We start from the raw sequence: 18644 nt of genomic DNA on the forward strand, positions 1-18644 counted from the left end.
GATGGCGCTCTCGGGTCAACATTGGGCTGAAAGCACACTGACTTGCCATTTTTTAAACCAACAGTGCCATCTAGAAGACTCAAAAAAATACAACTGTTTCATGAAGCAGATTTGAAGCTTCATTTTTCAATCACTTCAATAAACTAAAAAAGATATTTTGAAAAGTATGTTATACATTCGAGATCAGATATCTTGTAAAGTATTACAGATACATTTAGCCCAAAAACTAAATTGGTTTTAGTTTTACGATCAATTCAGCAATTATTATTAATTCATTATTATTATGGTTGCAGTTTGGTGTGAGTCGGGTTGTTCTAAATTATTGTGATTGACCCTTTTATTGGATCTTGTTGTTGTCAGTGTCAAATTGTGGTCATCGACACACTGGATTGTTACTCTCTATTAAAGGTTTTGTGACAACTCTAATCAGAACAGAGAACTGGAGTGTGTCGAACGGCTTTCATTCTTTTATACATTGGATTCATGTGCCCCCCCCCTCATAAAACTATCGGAGAGGAACAGCTCATGGCGATACAGACAACGTTCATTTGTGTTTTGATGGAAGTATGAGGCCAGTACTGATAAGACGTCCTCGTCGTCCGACCAACCTGCGATGCCGTGCAAATTGCTCTTTGTTTAAATATCGGAAACCAACACATCCCATCTCTTGTTGTACATACACTAAAAAAAATCGTCGCCGGGACACGTTTTGTGTTATTTTCTCCAAATATTTGCAAAGCCACAGACAACAATGTGACGTGTGAAGAAGCCTGTCAGCCGATGCGTTTCCCCTTGCCGTAAAGTGCAACACTTATGGTTTGAAGCGATCCATTTTCCAAGATGGCGGCGCGCATGGACGCAGCGGCTAACAGCTCCCCCTCACAGTTATTGTTGTATTGCACTGGAGAGGGGAGCCCTCTAATCTCGTTGCACACTTGAGTACAATGACAATAAAGGGATTTCTATTCTATTCTATTCATATTATTAAAACAACCGCATTGTTCAGCCGAGGTCAATAAATTCTGAGCGCTGCCACGGAGCAAGGGCGTGCCACACGCAACGCAACAAACGATCGGGCGTGAATAAAAAAAAAAAAAGCCAACTTGGGAAAACAATTTTGAGAGAAGCCTCAAAAAAAAATTCCATGAGGATGAGGCGCAAAACGAGAGTCCCTAAATTTAATATGATACATCCTGGAAAGGGCATGTGAGAATTTTCGGGTCAGTGGGTTGATGTCGAGAGCTGAATGGAGAAAACGGAAGCAGGAAAAGGCCGGGCCCCCCTCGTCCTCGTCTACGCTGTTCCCGGGCTAAGACAGAACATGCGCATGTTTAAGGAGAACATCCGCCTCAGCATAATGAATCCCCTTTTTTTTTTTTAACTTCATACTTAAATAAAGCTGAACTCTCACAAAACCTGACATCTTAAATCACAAAGCGTCTTTTCCTGCATTAGAGAGAAAAAAAAATGTCAATGTATAACAAAGTCTCACAGGATTTTTCTTTTCTCTTCGCAGACTTCCTGCAGCACTGCCAAAGTGCGTCCTGTTAAATATTAGTCTTGTGATATTTTCCCCAAAAAGAAAGCAAGAAAGGATAAACAAAGGAAGAAAGAACAAAGAAAGGAAGGAAGGAATAACAATGAAAGTAAAACAGAGAAAGAAAATGTGAAATCTATCAATTCTCGTTCATTTAGTTGGAATAAAATGCCTTTTAACGTTTTGCGGGAGGTGGTTGTGAACATTTTGCTCCACGTGAGCAAGAAAGAATGTAAGATGGACAGGAGGATACCAGGAAAAAAGAAGGAAGGAAGAATGATGTAAAGAAGGAAGTGCGGGAGGGAAGTAGGATGGAAGGAAACAGAAATAATTGAGGGCAGAAAGTAGAGAGGAGAGGACAAAGAAGAAAGAATGAGGGAGGGTCATCAGCAAGAAAGAAAGGTAGAAGGAAGAAAAAAAATATACTGTACGTATAAATCATAAATTTTGATTTTTTTTTTTTTAAATTTTTCCCTGAAATGCTTGTAACAATTTGACAATTTTTTGTCATATAGTGAATCCAGTATCATCCATCCAAATTGATTGCTTCGAAATGTGTGTGTGTGGGGGGGGGGGGGGGGGGGGCTCTGTGTTGCACTCAAGGCCTAAGCAGCAGCTGAAGGAAGGAAGGAAAAGAAGTCATTGAGGCCGCTCCTAAGAGGGAGCCATTTCTGGGAGTTGTCCACCCATCATGAGAGACGCCTATTGTCCCTGCTCCTGCTGCTGCCCGACTATGGCGAGGGGCTTCCAGTTATTGCTGTGTGGTGAGGGGTCTTGGGGGCGAGGGGGGAGAGTGGGAAAGGAATTAGAATTTCTGCCACATGCTGTCACGACAACGAGGAATGTGACAAAGAGACACTTTGATAACAGCGCAGGACAAGATGTGAACATTGCTTCACCATGGTGATGACACCGAGTGGGCGGGGTTAGTCTTCATAATTGCGCCACTGAATTTGCAGAGAAGATGCTGTAATGCAATATACATGGGGATTTTCCTCTTGTTTTGGCTGCTTGCATCTGTTTTTATGATTTCTAAAAAAATAAAAAAAATAAATTCCTCCAGTGGTGCTTTCAGATACACGAGTCCCAACTTTCATCTCATTTGAAGTTTATTATTAAAAAAAAAACATCATACAAATTATGCAGTAGTGGGCGGTCAAGGCCTTCAAGACCTTCTCTATCACTCTATAACTTCTCTATAATCTACAACTGGCATGCAATCAAATCTGGCTGCTCGGGTGCACAGATGCAGAATCGCGAGAAACTAAGTAGGCCTATCAAAAAGGAGGAATTGCTCCTGGATGAGCGCCACTGTGTTAGTCATGTTATTCATATCTCTCTGAGTCTCGCCTGAAAAACCGTTAGCAAATCTCGCTTCCTTTCTTACCTCATTCCCCCCCCCCCAGTTGACCCACTCAGAGACATTGGGATTCAATGAGACGATCAGCATGGGTGTCATTGAAGTCAAAATTGATTTATGCTTTTTGACTTTTCCCACAGAAGAATTACAATCAGTCACCTATCCCGTCCGTCATGTGAAAACGCGCAGTTACATTTGACGAGGCAGCTTTTGGGACTGGCATGTGTCCAAAGTCAGCAGTGAATGAACTCCAAATCCACATGTAAACACCTGTCAGTAAAGTTGTGAAAAGAATCAACACAGTTATCCACACTAAAGGATGAAGTAGCAAGGAATTGTTGGAATTCCTTGGGTGGATGAGCAAACAAAAGATGAGGAAGAGCAGGTCACACACTTCCTGTCTTTTAAAAGGGGGAAATGACCCAGCGGCTGAGACGCCCAATCGCCTCTGCTACGTTGTCATCTGTTGACTCTTTGAAGGAAATGTGTCAAAGCTGTCATTTGTTTTGTTGTCTCGGATTCATCCTGTCCCCCACTTTATGTCTTTTGCCCTTTTTTGGGGGGGGCCTCGGTTTGTTTATTACTGACCATGGACTCTTTTGTATACTTCATGATGGATTGCAGGATGCGTTATCTCTGACAAGTGTCCAATCAGCTGGAAAGTCTGCTGGCTGTTAAACATCAAGCCTTCATTTCTTGTGTGTGTGTAGACTGAAATGCATCTAAATTCCCTCATCTTTCACGTCAGTCCGCTGTGTCAGTAAATGTGAGTGCTTCTTTCTAGGATGTGCACCTGATACATGATAGTTCATTGGCCCATAAAAGACACTTAAGAAATCCCTGTAGAAACAGCAAACCATTTGGAAGTGTTCATTTGGAAAGGAGCAATTTGAATTTGTGCAAAACTAACATGGGAAGCTTACTGGGTGTCTGGCTAATAGACCAGATTGGGTTTGCTACCATAAAAGGAGCAAGAAGCTCCATGGCAAAGACAAAAGTGCCTTTTATAGCCGCTGGTATTGCCTCTGTGTATCCCTGTTGTGTCATTAGATGCTTAAGGTCTGGAACAGGATTTCCCATGATCATATCAGATCATCATCATCACCGCTGAAAAGAAAAGAAAGGTTCAACGCTGAGATTGAGGTGAGGAAGGAAATACCAACGACATTGTTAATATTAGCAGGTTGGTGGAAATGTGTGAACTAAAAGAGCAATGATATAAAGCAGACGGAGTATGACAATGAGAAACACATCCTGATATCGCCAAACAAAGACATTCATGAGCAGATACAGTAGAGCCCAGTCAATGGAGGACAACTCATCTTTTGTCCCCACTCTCTTGCTGTAATAAAAGTGATTCATAAATGTTGTTTAAAATACAAACTTTCCAATTATTTTCCCCCGTGTCCCTCCCTCTTGATATACATATTTCATATCAACCATAACGGAAAAAATACATTTTAAATCATCAGTTATTTTGTTATGATTTTGTTTATATGTCTTGTTTGTGTTAAAACATGTTTATTATATTTAAACAAATACATTTTAAATGTCCTTGCAAAATGCATGTAACCAATAAAAGTTCACTTCGTCACGTGAAAAATATCTCATTAAACAGTACCATTGATGGACAAAAATTATCTAATAAAAAAAAAACTGTCACAAAATTGTGATGGAATGAGCGTGCATGTGGGCGCGAAAGTGTCTGTCTGTCTATCTAATTTAATCGAGCTAGCCACCATCAAATAAAGCCATAAACACGAATCCTGTTTGTCCACACAAATATAATAAAAGAAAACTGTCTCCAAATTCGAGCAACTGCGCGGATGGCAGAGTGGATATCGCGCAAGCGCAGTCTGATACACCGGAAGTAACGCGAGGATATGACCAAAACAAATATGGCGCCCGCTTCAACGACGGAAAGCGTGTTGAAGCTAACCGTGAGTGTTTTCTCCGCTCTTGTCTAATTCTCCTGGTTCATATCAATTCCCCGTGAGAAAAATACACGAACGAGACAGGTTTCGGTTCGCAAATGTGAGCGGAGGAAACGAAGGAAACGCTTAAATGCGGCGGAAGTCTTCGGTTTGTATTTGAACGTAAACATCCGGTTGTGCGTTCTTCTGGGCAGCAACGAGGATTTGGGAAAGTAAAATGATTTTCTCTCCAATTTTTAAGGATGATGGGACAAAAGGAGCAAGCCATAGTCTGAATGAGATTTAGCTGAGCATGCAAACAAACATGGACTTTGACGTGGAGACACACTGAGCGCACAGTGTCATGGGACCAGTCAACATTTTTATTTCCACTGTCGGAAAATGCCTCGATGCAGTCTGTTTAATGCTGGACGTCAATTTCCTCCTCGTCCACACAATCGTCCGCACTCTCCTGGCTGTGTACCACTTTATTATAAACCTTCCCGCACTCTTGATCTACTCGCTCCTGGAACTGTGCAACTTGGTGCTACTCTGTTTGCTCTCCACGGTGGCGGCAACGTCCGACATCGCCCACGGCGCGGCGGCCGTGCTGGGTGGCCTCATGCTTTCTCTAGAGGGGCTTCTGGAGAGCTTGAAGATGGTGGGTTATCTTTTGACGCACGTGCTGCTCCGTGGCAAGGAGCAGCTGTGCCGGGGTTTGCTGTCCCTGCTGGAGGCGTGCGGCATCGCGCTCAGTCTCCTGGTCTACCTGGTCAACACGGCGGTCAACTACGCCCTCATCGCCGCCCTCAACCTGCACTCGGCCGTGGTCAGCGTGTGGCAGACGGTGTCCAGCCCGCTGCAGATGGCGCTGGAGCTCACGCTGACCTCCTTCACTTTCCTCTACAGCAGCCTGATTGGCACGTCGGCCTTCCTGTGGTCCCCCTGCAAGCTGGCGTTGGATTTCCTGGCATCGCTGGTGCATATCTTTATCAGCATCTTCATACTCAACACATACGGCCTGGCGCTCACTGTCGGCATTGCGCTGACGACCACCGCCTACCTTAACCCAGAAGTCACCAGGCAGGCGTCGCGGCAGCTCGCAGCTTCTGTTAACGCCTTCCCGGCAGTGCAGAGACTTTCCACTGCGCTTCATTCAACCTTGCATTTAATACGCGGTGTTATGCGACACCTGCGGCGGGTGTCGCTTCACCTCTACCTGCTGGAGAGAAGAATCTGGCGGCAACTGTCTCGTCACAGCAGCCAGTTAAGCCTGGCTCTGAGGACGCAGCTCCACAGGGAGAACCGAGCGGGCGGCGACCCAGACGGCGAGGAGATCAGGCGGGACCCGCCCGACGGCAGTGCTGGCGACCGCCCGCAGGAGCCGCCGGCGTCATCGTCGAGCACGGCGAGACCCCTGAAGGCGGAGCAGCTGTGGCGGCCCCCAGCGGAGAACCTGCTGACGCTGCTGAACGAGCAGGAGCACCGCAAGATGTGCGTCATCTGTCACGACTGCGCCAAGACGGTGGTGCTGCTGCCATGCAGGCACCTGTGCTTGTGTCGAGGCTGCACCGACATCCTGCTGCACCAGCCCTTCTACCAGCACAACTGCCCGCTATGTCGCCGTATTATCTTTGATACCATCGAGGTGTACCTCTGAGGTGACACAATAAACTCTACTTCCACATTTTTACTACCGCTGAAAAGTTATTTTTCATTCCTTCAGCCAGGACCGACTCCTGCTTCACTGTGACTTGACTGAAATAGCCATTTAAAGTAATTGCCTTCTTGAATATTTTTTCCACTTTTTATCCCGGGAAGGAAGAAAAGATATAACCGCCATGCGCATGAGTAAGAAGCTCAAGCCAAGTGTAACAAAAACAAATGATTCCCTCGGTGTTGTGCAGTCAGGCAGCTCGGTGGGGGTGCAGTTAGCATGACTGCCTCACTGTTTTGAGGTTGACCGTTGGAATCTCATGGCCTTCCTATGTGCAGTTTACATGTTCTCCGCCATGCTTGCGTTCCCTTAGGTCTCACACTTTCTCGCCAGACATGTTAGACTGTAAACGCTGAATTGTCAATGATGATCAGAATAGTTGTTTGTCGTGACCAACGCTATCGAAAATGGTTGGATAGTGTCCATCTCTTGTGTTCATTCAAAAGCGCCGCGTGAAATTACACTGGTCAGCATTTTTTTTTTAAATCAGTAATGACATTATGTGTCCCTAACTGTGGTTCTGATTTAAAAAATGTCAATTTTTTTTGTAGCACATTTGTAGGGAGATATTTTCATTTTTGGTTTTTAGAGTTGACCTACACAATACCAATTTGACTATACGTTGTAATTTATAACTATGACATTTCAGACAAGTCCTATTGCTGAATTTCACCTGAATTCCTAATTATTGATCAATATGTGACAATCTTACAGATTATCGTATTGTTGAATTATTATTATGATGATGACGAAAACCTGATTTGCTCAAGAAAAAACGAGTGCAGATTTGTAATCAATGCAAAAAAAAAAGAATAATCTAAAAGTTTACTTGCATCCGATTTAAAAAGAATTTGTGAAAAATGGTTGACTAGTGTAATCGCCAGTGAGGAACTTCCTTTGTCTTGTTTAAATAGACACTTTTTGTTCTGCTCGGGCATGAGCCAACTCTACTGCGAGGTCTGATAAAATGGTTGCAAGCAAGTGAAAATGTTTGACTGTTAAGTTGATTTGAGAGTTTTTGGCATTGATGAAAACGACATTTGTGCAAAAAGGTGATGATGGATGTGGTTTTGGTAACATAAAGGAAGTTTTTTTTTTTTTATTTAATTAATGCAACAGATTTGCAAGATAACTGGGGGGGGATCAATATTTATGTACACTGCATGTTACGTGGAGCGATAAAAGTGCCGCTTTTGTCTTCAGCAGCCTCATCGGAACATTGTTGAACCTCTAATTTAATGATTATTTTTCTTTCTTTATAAAATTGGCATCCGAGGCAAAGGAATTTCCTTTATTTCTAGAGTGTTTGTTTATTTTCTACCACTTATCCCGATCTTTGCCACGGATGAGATTCATTTGTATTTATGTCGTTCTTTTTTTTTTTTTCTCCCAACCACATTTTTGCCTATTTTTTTTCAACAATCCATAAAATTAATTTCTCTTGTATAGTCATGGAAATTACTATGCTCAATTCCAGTTGTTGTTGTTTTTATTGTTTTTGTTTTGAATCAGTTTACAATGCTCGGAGAAGCATTGCAGTATTGTTTGTATGTATGATGCTCTGGAAAAGTGCGATCTACCTTTTGACTTGTTTTTCTATTTTGTGGGATGACTTCATTTGATGTTTTTGTCGCTCAAGAATATGTTAGCCAATCCTCCTCAGGTATTTGTTTAAAAAAAAAAAAGGTCCACATACAGTACCCGTGTGTCGTTCCTACGAATGCAGCAAAGGAACAAGAAAATTAGAAAAATGTGATTTGCAGACTTGAATGTAACTCAGCTGAGATGCATAATTGAAACTTTTCGTAATAAAACAGCAGTAAAGAAATTGTCACCATTTTGTGATTTTATTTTATTTTTAAAATGTTGTCACGTTTCTACAGTGTTTTCCATTTATAAATCGAAATTGTCCACTTTATTAAGAAGGGAATAGCAACAACTTTTCTGACCTTGTGTTTTATTCAAGAAACAACCAAAGTTTGGTTTCTTCTACAAGTATTATGAACATAGTAATTGAACAAAGACGGTGGCGTCATGAAAATGTTTGAGATGTATTTCGCCATAACTGTCTTACTCAAAATATTTTACAATTGATGTTATGAAATTATTTTTTCATTTGGACATTATCTTTTTTTACTACAGCATGTTTTGAACATTTTATTTTGTGCGTGAGATGTAGACGTAAACAAAATATACAGTGGATATCAAAAGTCTACACACCCCAAGCACTTAAAACGCTGACTCCTAATTTTTAATAAGCTTGAACGTGATTGGTTCATTCTGAACACGTCCCCATTTTTACGTCCCCTGATAAATAAATCAGATAAATTTACAGGTACTCAATAATGGTGGGAAACAATTTCATATGATCTATTTTTTTATGTCACAAAAACCTTTTGAACAGGGTGTGTAGACTTTTTATTTTCACCATAGTGCCAAACCTTTGGCTCTTGATATTTTACTGATTGTCTATAAATTTAAGGAACTAAATGCCATTCACTACATTTTAAATATGATAGTTATAAAATATAATGGCCCATGTCTTTATGGCTTCCTAAGAACAATAGGGGGACACGTGATACACGATTCAACAATTCAGTGAGTAATATTCCCACGGTATCTGGTAACATGAGACAACCAGTTGGCTTTTGTCGACACGGCGCTTAAACGCATCCCAACGTAGACGTCTTGTGTTCATGTTTACGTGTGAACATGTGTGTCAGGATTGGCCGGTTCAGATGGGATCACATCCAAATCCATTTGGCAATTCTCCAGAGTCCTATAGTTTACAACTGTCCCCATTCCCTTTCCCAGGTTCTAAAAATGGAGACAAACATCTGTGCAGATGAAAGAATCCATTCACTGACGTCAGCCTGCGCCGTTTTTTGCGTTTTCTAGTCACTTGCGATCAAAATCTGTTCAGTTTGTCTCACAACCAAAGTAAAACCACATCAGTTACTTTTGAACTAAAACGTCAAGTAAACACAGTCTGTGATCCACAAATAACAAGAAGGGTTTTTTTGTTTGTCTGCTGGCCTGTGTGGGCTCCGCTATGTTTACATGTCGCTTGTAAATGAGGATGCTGCTAACAGAGCAGAGGAAGTTTCATGTCAGAGGGGGTTTGCAGCGTCACGCTCCGGGGATTCAATCTCTTCTTGATGACCTCAATGGGCCCCGAATAGCACAGTGTGGGAAAATGTCAAAAATGGAAAACTTCTGGCAAATCTCAGTTTTCTGGTCGTCATCGTTGTGGAGGCTGTGAGGCTTTGTGAGACGAGGTCGGTAGCGAGGTGGGCATGAATTGACGGAGGGAGGTGTAGGTTTGAATGGTTGGACAATAGATTTGATTCAAATCACAATACTTGTGTGACGATTAGATTTATATCGCCCTGAACCCAAAAGGAAATTGTAAACGGATGGAGGTGTCGCAAATGGAAATTGTTTTGTGTTATAGAAGTTATTTCAGCAGCATTCAAACAGTTTCGTGTCCTCGAAGGTGACAGTAATGTGACGTATATATCTGCAAGTACGGTATTCATGCATTTGATTGCAAATGGATCTGATTACTGACGGTAGACTGCCTCCTGCTGGGCGAAGGTGTCAGAGCAAAAGTCACATCAACCGTTGCAACTGGTCTCTTTAATTATTTAGTTTAGTTATTTAATGTTATGAGTATTGCCGGGGTGACTTGACAATATATATTTTTTAAATTTAAGTGTCATTTTTTTAAATGATATTGTAACGAATTGGGTTATCTGTTATCTGTTCTTGTGTTGACATTCGTGTTTTGCTGAGTTGTGTTGTTTCCGATTTTTCTGAATGCGTCACGCGACTCACTGGACAGGAAGTTAGTGCGAGAAAAAACGAGAATTCAGTGGAGGTCGACGTGTGTCTTTTAAAGACGCTACAATAAATACTTTATTATATTAAGCCAAACATTTTATTGCCTAAAATATGTTTTATGCAGGCCCACTAGTCGAAATTGGTATTATGATAAATATTGTTTTTGCGTAATATGAATTATGCAGCAAAACCCACCAATTGAGCTAACGACCAATCACACCTCACCTGTTTTCTGTTTTCCATGATTGGTCGTTACCTGAGCAACTGTCATGTCATTGCGAAAATGTCCACCGCCTGGGTTGGCTAAAAACGGGTGGATTTTGCTACTTAACTCATATTCCACGAGGATATTTTTATGTGATTTTTATTTTATTTTAATTTTAGATCATTAAACAAATTATTTAATTTTTTATGTATTTTTATTTTATTTGTATTTCATTTTAAAACTTCTCCTCCTGGGAGGAATTTTTAATTCTGTCCCTTTCAGCGGGCTTTAGGGCATCTTAGCATTGTGATTGTTTTCGACAAGGTGGTCGTCTGAAAATGTTTCCATCATTTAAGCAAACCTTGCAGTACATGTCATAATTCATTAACGACATGTCATAGATTTTCCGAAGATGGATTCTGTAGTACTTTAACAGATGTAAACCAATGGAAGTAAGTGCCCAGTGCCAGGCTCAGTTTGATTAACTTCCTACTTTTCTCCTTTCACCCTAAAAAAAAAAGGGGGGGGGGGTTGCAGGTGTATATTTATAGCTCACTTTTGTGTGCAGCCTCAAATCACATTTCCTCGTGTCACCGGCAGATCGGAAAGCCTTTTAATGGCATTTTCCCTTGTCAGTGTTTGGCCCATTAAATCAACATTGCTGCCTCCAAAAACAAAAAAAGAAAAATCCCACAAAGGTGGAGACTTCGTGAAGATGTCATCATGACTTACATCATCTGTCTCACAATGTTGCCGCGTTTGGGGAAATCATTAGGCCGCAAAGACTCGTGTGGATCCAGTGGAATGTGTTTACTTTGGTCAGGTTTGGGGAATAAAATGCACACAGTGGATTGTTGGATGGGCGTGATGGAAGTGCCACATGAACATTTGCTCTTGGGACTGTCACTTCGTCATCCACTTTTTGCCAGATTTTTTATTCCCACACAATTTTCTTTGTTTGTTTTTTTCGTAAATAATCATTAGGTCATGGAGAGAAGTTCACTGATATTTGAAAACAAGTCTTTGCGTCACACCCTTTTGAGTCGTATTCGCACCGAATCAAATATTCCACTTTCAAATCAACTGTCCTTGAATCGTATCTCCCACCAAGAATCGACATGTGTCTAATCGTCTTTTATTGGAGGGACGCACGCTCCTTGTGTCTATTGACAGGCAACTGGTGTCAAATTTTGTTTACCTAATCATCAAACAAATTCAGCTGTAAACTAAAGACAAGATAAACATAGACACTGAAAAAACAGTTTTAGTATGTGCCCCTCGTGGATTTTTCTTTTCTTTAAGTTTAAACCTCAAATAGGTCATCGTGTGGTTACGTTCCTTATGCAAGGTATGACAGCTCATGCAAACACCGCTGAATTTTTCCAGTCTGAGTACACCAGGAAGCCGCTGAAGGTGCTGTCTGTCTTGGTGCTGGAGTAGAATCCATTGTATTCCCCCAGAGCCATCTGGATCCACACCTGGTCCCCAGGAACCAGATGGACCAAAGACCCGCCCGACAACGACGCCGGTTTAGGCCAGTTGCCAAAGAACTGGAAATAAGAAGCCACGGCGTGTCCGTTTTTCATGAGGTCAAACTGCAAGCTGGTGCGGTACACGGTGGCGTGGACGGCAAAGTAGTACACGCCGGGGACTTTGCACGTGAAGCGGCCCGTCTCCGAGTTGTAGTCGCCCTGCTGGTTGAGCAGGATCTTGTCGAAGAGAACGACGTCGCCCGCGGGGAGGGGCAAATCGCGACCTTCCGACACTTTGGCACTGAAGGCCGATTTGGGGGCCACAGCGCACTGGCCAGCTTCGCCCTTCGGCCCTCGCTCTCCGGGCTCGCCCCTATCTCCGGTCAGGCCGTGCTCACCTGTCTCACCTGTGGGGGGGGGGGGGGGGGACAGGTGTCAAGTAGTGATGGGTAAATGAAGCTTTGTGAACCAGTTGTAGTATTTTTGGACTCCTGTAGATGGCACTCTCGGATCAACATTGGGCTGACTTGCCATTTTTCAAACCCTTTATTTAAAGCAACAGTGCCATCTAGAGGACTCAAAAATACAACAACTGGTTCATGAAGCAAATTTGAAGCTAGTCAACTAGTCAAAAATGTTCATGTTTGTAATCAGGAAACTAGTGCTCTACAGTATTGTACTTTATAAAAACATAATGGCAATAACACAAATTGGTTGTCCAAAATGATAAGTCAATGGAAATTGTACTGCTCCTTCTGTTGCGTGCACACTGTCCACCAGGGGGCAGTACGATGCATAAAGACATACTACTGGAGATTTGATGATTAAATTCACAGAAAGACCATCGCAACTGACTGAAGAATGTCCAAGTGGCCCTCCATCCTTTGACTTTTCCGTATGCAGCCCTTTGAATCAAATATGAAATGAAATCAAATTGATTTTTTTCTCGGTATAAACAGGATCGAACCACCACCCACACAGAGTTTCTCCACCAGCCACTTGGAAGCTATGCTGTCCGACTGTCTGCAACATTATCATGCAGAAACACCCAAATCCCTTGCAGGGGCTATCATGTAAAATCCAAAAGGTAAGCAGAGTGCTGCGCTGAGTTTTGTTGAATGGCCAAATTAGAATTCCCATCATTTATTTCTGATGAGCGCCATCTTGATTGCTTGGTGAAATGATCAACACAGACGCGGTGTTTTTTTTTTTTGTGTTTGGCGATGTGAATGAAGTGCTGCCTCTGCGAGTGAAAATGCTTTTGTCTTTCAGGGCGCTTGCTACAGACTCTGGGGTTCTGTTCCTGTGAGTAAAGGCCACACGTGATCCCGTTCGACCTGGTAACAAAATCTAGACTCGCCAGTATGGACGGGATAGACATTTAAAGACGGTTTTAAGTGACAAAAATGGACTCTTACTGTACCGCTCGTTTGCTACCTGGAGTTCCCGTGTCCCCCTTTTCTCCTTTCTCCCCCGGAGCAGAATCCCTTCCGTCCCGTCCGTCTCTCCCGGGCTGACCTGGGCTGCCGTGAACTCCGGGAGAGCCCGGGATGCCAGGATGGCCCGTGCACAGACTGGGGGGGATCTTGTTGTCCTCCAACGGGGTGGAAAGACGCACTTGGAGGACGAGCAGGAAGAGCGGCAAAGGCAGCTGCTTGAGCGTTGTCATTGCAGAGACGCTGCACACCGAGAAGAACAGCAGGATATTCCAGGAATTAGACGGAGCCGCACAACTGTCTGACCAGCAAGCTACGACTGCGAATCTCAAATTGGGTTGTTTTTAATTTTCTGCTGGACTTTTAAGTTCAGTTCAGTTGTCTTTCACTTTTACGTCCAATACACTTGCACACAATCTGCCATTTTGTTTTCAAACATTTATTTAGGCAACATTTTTTTTCACAATAGGCCTATGATTTTCAACCACTGTGACATGACACATTAATATTATTTACAGTAAATGTGCTAAATGAATGACGGGAGTCTTGTAATGCAAACGCTGAGTGATTAAAGGCCACACTTTGCCATTCGCTGACTTTGAGTGTGCATTGTGCAGCCTAAAAGTGAATTACGAGCCAAAATGATGGATGGTGTATATCGTTGAATAGCTGAGCTATTATTAATAATACCCATAAAGCATCAGCGCAACTTGTGCCAGTCTTCTGTTTTCCATTCTTATCGTATTACAGTATGAATGACTTTCAAGGCAAGATTTGACCCGGACATCTAAAACAATTACTGGTTGGGTGAGTCTGTATGTTGATTTCATGTTTGGTTGAGTGCCCGTAGTCACACAACATGAGAGGTGTCCTCTTATTTTATTAATTGTCTTGGAATCATTGTCGATTATTATTATTATTATTACGATGAAGGAATCAACTCTTTGGTCTTCTCAAGTCCGAAAACAGCATTTTTACGACCATTTTTCGAAAAATACAGTTTCTTTTGCTTTGATTTGCGAGGATAAATACAATACGTCTTTATTTATATAGCGCTTTCGCAGCAAAAAAGGGACTATAAATAAATTGAGTTCAACGCTAACAATGAATGCAAGATGCCATAGATAGGCGAACGAACGGCATCAGTGCTGATATGTTAAAAGTTACAACCCTTTAAAGCAGCATAATTTGGAACACCGGCATTGGCGCAACACATGTCGATAGATAATATGACAAGGATATTCTTTATCCTCTGCAAAGAACAACTAATATTACTGTAGCTTACTGGGGAGGCGTGAACTACTCCCTGAAATTGAACAAGGAGTCCATTTTTATTTTTTCCTTTTTTTTAAAATCTGGACAAATTCCAGGGCTCACATCCCAACTAGGAAATTGTCTCAAATGAGCCCCAGCAGGAAGCAAGCGCATGTCTTTGAAATTGCTTTACAACGCTCAAGCCTCCTGATTGGAATCATGAAAGCACAACACTGGTTTCTTTGCAGATGTTTGCAATGAAAGCCGAATACCAGACAGCTGACTCAGAAACAAGTTACTTACTTCATTCCAAGTGTTAAAAGTTTCTTGTGAGTCCTGTCTAGCTCCAGTTAATGAGGCGCACCAGCATGCCGTGAGCTGACGAGGTGGACAGGAAGAAGCACGACTGGCGCCATTGCTGTTTTTTTTTATGGCTAAACCATTAAAAGAAGCTGTGAGGACGAGGAGGAATGTTGAAGGCCTGTCACCTATGAAAGCCCTCGGGACGGAAAATTTGGAGACGGAGGAAGCAAGCTGGAAGAGCTTTCGGTCAAAATATAATTTTCAATATTATTCAATGATACTGGTTATTATTTTATTTATTTATTTATTTATTTACAGTTGAAGTAAAATGGTGTAGAAAAATTACAATAAACAATATCAGATTTATTATACATGAATGTTTTGGCTTATGCGGGAAAAAAAAGCCAAATAACATGAATATGTATGAATATATAAAATGGTTCATTTACTTCAGTTTGAGATCTTATCGTGTAAAGGAAAAAATTTACAAGGTCAGAATCTCATGATGTGATGAAAGAAAAAAATTGTCATACCATCATTTAGGATCAGGATCGGAAAAGAAACTCTCTGGCCTCCGCGTTTCCATGGTGAGAGCGTTTCGAAATGTGTAAACAAATTGCAAAATCTTAAAATGAACTTTTAAGGTCCGAGCAGCCATTTTAGCGAGGTCACAGTGCTCTCCTTCTTTCGTGTTCCATTTCAAAGGTGATTTTTGAACGGCTTGACGGCTCTGGCTGACTCCAAAAAAAAAGGTGCTAGATCCCGTAATCCAGTTGCCATGCGGTGAAGGCGCGGCTTCCAAAGTGCTTAGCCCCATCGAATTTCAATTCCCAACCTCAAATTTGCGACTGCCTGCGTCGCAAAATATGCAATTCAATTCTAGATTTTTCACAAAATCAAATATTTGTTCTTCTTGAATTCATAATGAACAACAAATGCACATTATACTTGGCTGTTCCTATCATAGCGGAGAACGTCGTGCTTGTCGTCAAGTAAATAAAGTCATTCTTCTTCACTTCTTTGACTTCTCTGTTCTGTTGATATTCTTCTTCTTTGAAATTCCGAAAAAAAATCAAAATCTTCCGACGTATTCATGCCTCAGTTAAAAGAAAAGTCAACTTACCGATATCAGCCAGCTGCCGAAGTCTGCCAGCTGAGACGAAATGGTCATGAAATCCAATTAGACGCTGCTTTGGGTGTTTGGTGTGTCCAGTGTGGGTGGAGAGAGAGAGAGAGAGAGAGAGAGAGAGAGAGAGAAGGGAGGGGTGAGAGAAAGTGAAGAACATTTTTGATGTTGGTGTGACAAACTAATGCTGAGGGAAGGAAGGAGGATGACGTAATATTGTCTGGAGCAAAATTTGCAGCTGTGCTCACAGAATGGATCATGTGACCGCCCGTCATGCTGCGCGAGTGTTAACCATTTTGGTCGCGTTGCACAAAGGAATGGTTCGGGTGTTGGATTACAGGAAAGATGGAAAGCGTGGAAATTTTGAGTTTGGGGTGAAGGGTTAGAGGGGTTTCGGAATTGGGGTTTAGTTTGCGGGTGAGTTTGAGAGTAGCAAATGAGGGTGTTAATTTAGGGTTATGGTCTCAAAGTAAAGCCCTAGTTGTGTGAATATTAAACTTATTCTGCCTGTTTTTTTTACGCTTAACTACTTCCACATAATTCAACCGATTCACTTCATTCCATTTTTAACGTGTTCCACATATTCATGTGATGGGGGCTTCCATTTTTCACGTCATTCACTTATTCAGATTATTCACAATTTCACATTTTTCACCCCAAATTCACCCCATTCATTTCGATTGGGACATTCAACATTTCACATTTAAATACACAACAATCTATTGTTGTGTATGCTAATGCAAAGTTTCCATCTAAACTGGCCGTTGAAAAAAAAATCTTTAACACCTTAAATGAACATCTGTTGCACACTGAATAGACAAAAGCGCAGCACTGATGCCACCATCTGTTCTGGCTTTGTTTATAATGTCGAAAAATATGGAATATATGTTGAATTATAGTGAATGACGAATGAAAATGGGGAAAGGCAGTGATTAATGAAATTGAATGATATTAAATCAAAGTGAATAAAGTTGAATGATATTAAATCAAAGTGAATAATATGAAAACTGAATGACTTTAAATCATTTTAAATGAAAATACGTCACTTCCGGTTTCGCGACGTCACTTCCTGTCAAATACGTCACTTCCGGTTTCGTGACGTCACTTCCGGGCAAAAATGCTCCACTTCCGGTTTCGTGACGTCACTCTCGGTCAGAACACGTCACTTCCTGTTTCGTGACATCACTTCCGGTCAGAATACGTCACTTCCGGTTTCGTGACGGATTTTGGGGGTGAAACATGTAAAATGGGAATGCATGAATAGAGGGAATCACATGAATAATGTGAAAGGAATTAAAGGAATGCGAAATGAATGACCTGAATGTCTTGAATTTCAAACTGGAAGCATTTGTTATTCAGTTTCATTCTGAAATGATTTAATTCATATTCATTGTCATTCAAAATTTTTAAATGTTATTCAATTTCATTTAAATTTTTTAAATTTCATTCAGAATCATTCGTTGTCATTCAGTATCATTCAGAATTCTTCAATGTTTTTCAGTTTCGTTTAAATTTTTTTAATTTCATTCTGAATCATTCATTGTCATTCAGTATCATTCACAGTTCTTCAATGTTATTCAGTTTCATTCAAAATGATTTAATTCGTAATCATTCAATGTCATTCATTATTATTCACAATTATTATTCAGTATCATTCAGAGTTGTTCAATGTTATTCAGTTCCAGTTAAAATTATTTAGTCATTCAGTTTTCATATTATTCACTTTGATTTAATACCATTCAACTTTATTCACTTTGATTTTATATCATTCAATTTTATTAATTATGATTCAAAATCCTTCACTTTCATTCACTATGATTCAAATTCATTCAACCTCATTCACTATTTCAGTGTCATTTAGTTTTTTTCAAAAACATTCAGTGTCATTCAAAATCATTCAATGTAATTCAGTATCATTCAGTTGTTCAATGTTATTCACTTCCATTTAAAAATATTTAAAGTCATTCAGTATTCATATTATTCCTTTTGATTTAATATATTTTAACTTGATTTACTTTGGTTTAATATCATTCAATTTTATTCACTATGATTCAAATTCATTCGATTTCATTCTCTATGATTCAGAATTTTTCAATTTCATTCATTATGATTCTAATTCATTCAACTTCATTCAATATTTCAGTGTCATTTAGTATTTTTCAAAAACATTCAGTGTCATTCAAAATCATTCAATGTCATTCAGTATCATTCAGTTGTTCAATGTTATTTACTTTCATTTAAAATGATTTAAAGTCATTCAGTTTTCATATTATTCACTTTGATTTAATATCATTCAACTTTATTCACTTTGATTTAATATCATTCAATTTAATTAATCACTGCCTTTCCCCATTTTCATTCAATGTCATTCACTATAATTCAACATTATTCAATATTTTTCGACATTATTCAATATTTTACAACATTATTCAATATTTTTTCTCTTTCATTCATGATGATTCAATAGATTCACTATTA

At 40.7% G+C, this 18644-nt stretch overlaps 2 protein-coding genes and 1 long non-coding RNA gene across 4 annotated transcripts; 2 read left to right on the forward strand and 1 right to left on the reverse strand.

The window, feature by feature from the left end:
* The first annotated feature begins 4725 nt into the window (after positions 1-4725).
* Positions 4726-14192, forward strand: LOC148333380 (uncharacterized). The gene is made up of 3 exons (XR_015844286.1): positions 4726-4837; positions 13007-13134; positions 13320-14192. It is a non-coding gene; the product is annotated as an uncharacterized LOC148333380 (long non-coding RNA).
* Positions 4746-6824, forward strand: rnf26 (ring finger protein 26). The gene has a single exon (XM_088301201.1). It carries the CDS (start codon positions 5175-5177, stop codon positions 6468-6470), a length of 1296 nt encoding a protein of 431 aa, XP_088157327.1. The 5' UTR covers positions 4746-5174; the 3' UTR covers positions 6471-6824.
* Positions 11490-16291, reverse strand: c1qtnf5 (C1q and TNF related 5). Of its 2 annotated transcripts, none has more exons than XM_088301203.1 (3): positions 16164-16291; positions 13485-13726; positions 11490-12454 (listed from the first exon to the last, which is right to left on the reverse strand). In XM_088301203.1, the coding sequence occupies exons 2-3, from the start codon at positions 13714-13716 to the stop codon at positions 11934-11936; spliced, it is 753 nt and encodes a 250-aa protein (XP_088157329.1). In that variant the 5' UTR covers positions 13717-13726; positions 16164-16291; the 3' UTR covers positions 11490-11933. The 2 variants fall into 2 exon arrangements, with proteins under 2 accessions (XP_088157329.1, XP_088157328.1); XM_088301202.1 differs by lacking the exon at positions 16164-16291 and adding an exon at positions 15041-15435.
* Positions 16292-18644: the final 2353 nt, after the last annotated feature.

Source organism: Idiotropiscis lumnitzeri, chromosome 7 (genome assembly GCF_059441095.1).
Source record: "Idiotropiscis lumnitzeri isolate Australia: NSW breed Sydney's pygmy pipehorse chromosome 7, RoL_Ilum_1.0, whole genome shotgun sequence".
Lineage (NCBI taxonomy): Eukaryota > Metazoa > Chordata > Actinopteri > Syngnathiformes > Syngnathidae > Idiotropiscis > Idiotropiscis lumnitzeri.